Below are 5,144 nucleotides of genomic sequence, written 5' to 3'. Positions count from 1 at the left end.
GATGTATTTTAATTTCCTTAAAGTTGCAATGTACTTTGTAGTGTTTGTTAGTATATGTTCGATGTGAGAGTTCCATGTGCCGTTGTTACTAATAATGACTCCTAGGTGTTTGTGGTTTTTAACAATAGGGATAGGTGTGTTGTCGAAAAGAAATTGTGGGTTAGAAGGTATATTTGTGTTGGAAATTAAGAGAATTTCGGTTTTATTTGGGTTGAAATTCATTAACCATTTATTTGACCAAAGGTTTAATTGTTCCATGTCGTAGTTTATAACTTGTTTTATATCGTGTAAATTTTTCGAAGAGTGTGCTAATGCGGTGTCGTCAGCAAAAAGTCTAGTCATTGATAGTAATGTATTTGAAATATCGTTGATGTATACAAGAAAAAGAAGTGGCCCTAACACTGAACCTTGAGGAACTCCGGCTTTGATAGATACTTCAGAAGATATAGCATTTTTTAGTACCACTGACTGGCGTCTGTTACTTAAGTAGTTTTTAATCCAATCTAAAAGTTTGCCTTTTATCCCGTATTTTTTTAATTTAATTAATAGACCTTTGTGCCAGACTCGGTCAAAAGCTTTAGAAAAGTCACAAAAAACCCATTCAATTCATATAGTGACGTTACGGTGAACAACAATATGAAAAGTTACAACACTTTTTGTAAATTTATTATTTTTATTTCAAGGAACTCTTTTTCTGTTTTGCCCCTAACAATTTGTCTACATTTCTCCTATGATGCATCCCCATAACGGCAGTGTGTAGCTGACAAAAAGTTGCAATGTTACAGCATTTATGGGTAATTGATTTTCTTATAAAGCTTGAAAACCCGGGGATATTACTGTTTTTTTCCAGAACCTTATCAGCTCAAGTAAGCAGATTTTAACAATTTCAGAACAAATACATTATATTAATAAAACATCATTTGCAAAAGATGAAATGGTGTATGGTTTACAGTTATAAATACATACACATTCTAAAATGTCCCCCTTCACGCGACGAGTGATTGTATTTGGTATGCCATATTTCTGTGACGTTGAATTCTCTATAAGAGCGTCGCCCTCCAGACGTGACTTAGTCTGAAATGAAATTAATGCCAGTTTAAAGCTAATAGGTAACTACTTAATTCAATACTATGTTTCAAACATTAAGATCTTCCAATCAACATTATTTTCTGTTTTCCAACGAGTAAATGATACCGAAAGTGTGAGCTTTAGAAAGATAAATATAAAAAACTGTTTACTCGAACCTATTTTTTTGAAATCCGTTTATATAAGAAATTGTTATGTTTTTTTAATTAGACAAACCTTTAATGGTACTCCGTCTAGGCCTATCCCCTCAATTTCTTCTCCGAGTTTGTAAACATATTTTCTGACTCCTAATCCTTCTACCCCGGCCAGTGCAGTCCAAGTGTCCCCGTCTAACTGGTATTCCAGTGTTCCCGCCCTTTCTTTGAATACTTTGCGGGCCATTGGATCAAGTTCTGAAGAAAAATGCATTTTTATTATTGAGGGAACTCGGAAACATGTTGTCTTGTTCCAATATTGTTTAATACTGTAGAACAGTACTGTAAGCACTTATTTTAATGAACTCACATTTCTATATTGAGTATTGTCGCGGGTTATTTGTTTGTTTATCCTGAACCATTTACAGTAAAACCTTGTTATGATATTATGTCGACCTTCAGCCAACCTGAGAACATTTCTATAACAATAACTGTCTCAACAAGTTTCATCTATCTCAAAGCTATCGGTCTTTTTGATAAAATAGGAGTCACCGTAGCCACTTTCAGTTGCTACCTAGAGGCGAACGCTTAATAACAGTATACTGTATACATTTTAATTCATTGAATGAAATAGGGTAGCCACCTGATCATAGTTTAAGAGTAAGCATTAATATTTTAGACGATATCGCATCGCGCACAGAGGTTAAATATTTTATTGAAAGCCGCTTGTACATTGTATAATTCAATGGAATAGTCATGTACATGTATCCCTATGCAATGTGGTATGGACTATAGTTAAATTCTAATCATAATGACTATATGTGTTACGGTATATTACAGTATATAATGTTAAAGAGGACGATAGCCAATTTAACATATATTGATGTAACAGGAGAGGGAAAATGCACGGCCAGACCGGGGTTCGAACCCGGGACCCTCCGAAATTTTAGACGGACACTCTACCAATTTAGCTATATGGTCGCCGAGAATCGACCCAGTCCAGTTCCTCTACATTCCTTCCTTCTTTTGTTATAAGGCTTCGCCCGGAAGACACAACTATTCGGGTATCCCCTTGTCAAGCATACACTAAATGCTTGAAACAAAGGGCTGGTCACAGGCACCACTGTAATAGGTGAGGAAAAATGCATGGCAAGACCGGGACCCTCTGAACTCTATACGGACGCTTTACCAATTGAGCTATCTGGTCGATAGAGTTACATTTTGTAAATTAAGGACTACCAATCACAAATTTATTGTGGAAACCGACAGACGGTCGATAGAAAAAGTGCACACTGTAACAGTCAGCAAATTAGTGACGAATGTCATTACTTGCTTGAGTGTCCGTCACTGTCTGGGTATAGAATTTTATTTATAGATAAATATTTTTGGATGAGACTAAATGTAATTAAGTTCTAGGAATTAATGAATGCTATTAATATAAAAACACTGAAGAAACTTCGTACTTGTATCAGAATAATTAATAACAATATTTGTCCTCCTTGATACAAATGTGCATTTATTATGAAACAGTACTGTGTACTACCGACTATATTGTAAATACAGCATGTTTCTCTATACATTGTATTGTGAAAGAGAATAAAGTTGAATTGAATTGAATTGAATTGAATTGAATTGGTCGCCGACGATCGACCCAGTCCAGTTCCGCTACACTACTTAAAACCATTACCATCTCTTGCCACTTGGAGCCTTTTTATTTTTTCAATCTTAATCATTAAATGAAAACATAATAAGTAAGGTTGCATAATCAAAAATGAAAAATGAAAATGTAGAAATTAGATATTTACATTCAGCAAATTTTAATGTAAAATGTTGACCTCCTTAACGATGACTAGATACATAAACAGATGTACATTGTATCTTGTTCAAAGCATTACACAGAACTTGATACTATGGTTCCATCATATAGAGTTATCGAATAGTTGTATTAACAAGAAAGTGTTTATTAATTATTTGTGATTTTTTTTCAGAAAAAAACAACGGGTCCCTGTTTTAGCCAAAACTTTCACTGACGAAAATTATGTTGACAAGTTAACACAAATGACGTCATCACCAGATGAGCATTGCAATGCGCTACTTCCATTATTTGAGTCGATTGTTCTGATGGCATTTTGTTATTTACAACTCTCTTCGCCAGGAATTCAAAGGATGGTTAATGAAGGTTTTGTTTACCAAGTTGTCCGATATTCTATACGATATAGGTCAATTTGGCTTTTCATGATATTCCCGTGATTGCAAGTACGAACCCGAGTTTGTAGAATCAGCGAAACAAAAACACAAACAAAAAACCTGCAACCCTTCTCCTGACATATATATGTATCTTGTGTGATGTTTTTCTTTTACATGGACTCAAGGACGGATTTTTTTTCCACACAAATAATATAATACTTTTCTATGATAATGGTGTTGCTATTTTTACAACCTGATCGGCTCATACCGAATTTGATTAAAACCTTAATGATTATAATTTTTACTATTTGACTGTGTAAAATAAACTACATGTATTTCATATGTAACTATACGCATCGTGTAGCTTACAGCAAAATATCAAAACAAAGATGCCCGACATATATTCTTTATAACATGTACCGTCTTACTTACCACACCGCTTATCATTAGTATAAAATATATCCATGGGAAATATCAATTATGACGTCGTAATGGCTGATGACTTTGTACGCAGGTTTAATCTGTGTGTGCTGGGTTTGGTCTCGATAGTTAGAAATTGGCCAGGAACTGGCGTTATGTCATAGAAATCGTTAAAATTAAAAAAGAGAAGAAACGTTATCTGAGACCGTTTGTTTCTGTATTAAAACATATTAAAGTTATTGGAAATTGTTCTGCATCCGGTGGATCCAAAATGGCGGCTTCCATGCACGCGCGATTTTCCAAAATATGCAAGTGAATAGACTTGCTAGGCCTATGTGATGTCATGGTATATTTTGTCTTGGGTTTCTTTTACGTGTACGTGTTACCTATGAAGCTCACACAAGAGCGTTGGCTATCAAAGTTAACGTCTGTCTTTTACGGTTTCGTTTCTTTGATGATTTTTAGTTGCCGACACTGTGCCCCACTTGGTGTTATCGTAAAAGGCAACCGTTGTGGGATCATCTCAAAATCGAAAAGTGTCTCACACGTTATCTGCCAATGGAGCACTGTAGAGAATATAAGACTCTTTCATGCACAGGGGTGTAGGATAGGAAAATTTCACCCTCGGGATTTTCAAATTTGGCAACTCCCTCGGCATAGCCTCGAGTTTTACCAAATTTGAAAACCCCATCCGAATTTCCCTATCCCACACCCTTGGGCATGAAAGAGTATTTTTCTCTCATTCCAACCACCAGATCAAGCTCTGAAACTATGAAAATGCGTTTGGACTGGCCACCATTTTGAAAATATCATTTTTCCCTGGAGCGTTTTAGAGTAAAACGATTTAGCCAGCCAGATTAAGCATATCCCATATTTGCAAACTACATTAGCGCAAAAAAAAAAATCACATCTTTCTAACTTGTACGGTTAATATCTGGTAAAAGGTTTTCATTTCATCACGTGGTCTTTTCCCCATTGCGGCATCGGAGAGTTACAAATTCTTGACGACAGTCATTGTTGAGCCATTGTCACGTGAAATCACCCCTTTCCTAACCTGGACAGCTCTTGGTCAGCTTGTCACCCCCTAGGGGGAGATAGCCTCGTGCCGATTAGCACGTGTTCAATTGTGACGTCATTAAAATGCGTCATCGGTAATTGTGACGTCATCAAAAGTGAATGATTTGATTTAAACATATTTTATTTGTCATTCAACAAAAAGGATTAGGCACAAGTTATCTCAACTTAGAAACGCCCTCTCCGATACATTTCATTATATTGATTACATGACAACAACAACAAACATATTCATAATATATA

General features: G+C 35.6%; 1 protein-coding gene and 1 non-coding gene across 2 annotated transcripts in view; both read right to left on the bottom strand.

Annotated features, from left to right (window-relative positions):
- The window catches only part of LOC110453469 (fatty acid-binding protein-like), a 24,143-nt gene that overhangs the window by 8,500 nt on the left and 10,499 nt on the right, over nucleotides 1–5,144 (bottom strand). The window contains exons 2-3 of the mRNA XM_021502422.1: nucleotides 1,303–1,478; nucleotides 967–1,074 (exon numbers count right to left, since the gene is read on the bottom strand). Coding sequence (XP_021358097.1) covers nucleotides 967–1,074; nucleotides 1,303–1,478 — 284 coding nt within the window. The remainder of the gene's footprint in view (nucleotides 1–966; nucleotides 1,075–1,302; nucleotides 1,479–5,144) is intronic.
- Trnaf-aaa lies at nucleotides 2,128–2,201 on the bottom strand. Its single transcript has one exon. It is a non-coding gene; the product is annotated as a tRNA-Phe (tRNA).

Source organism: Mizuhopecten yessoensis, unplaced genomic scaffold (assembly GCF_002113885.1).
Source record: "Mizuhopecten yessoensis strain PY_sf001 unplaced genomic scaffold, ASM211388v2 scaffold7325, whole genome shotgun sequence".
In the NCBI taxonomy this organism is placed as follows: Eukaryota; Metazoa; Mollusca; class Bivalvia; order Pectinida; family Pectinidae; genus Mizuhopecten; species Mizuhopecten yessoensis.
Note: the sequence above shows the minus strand (reverse complement) of the source record. Positions and strands in the feature narration are given on the sequence as shown.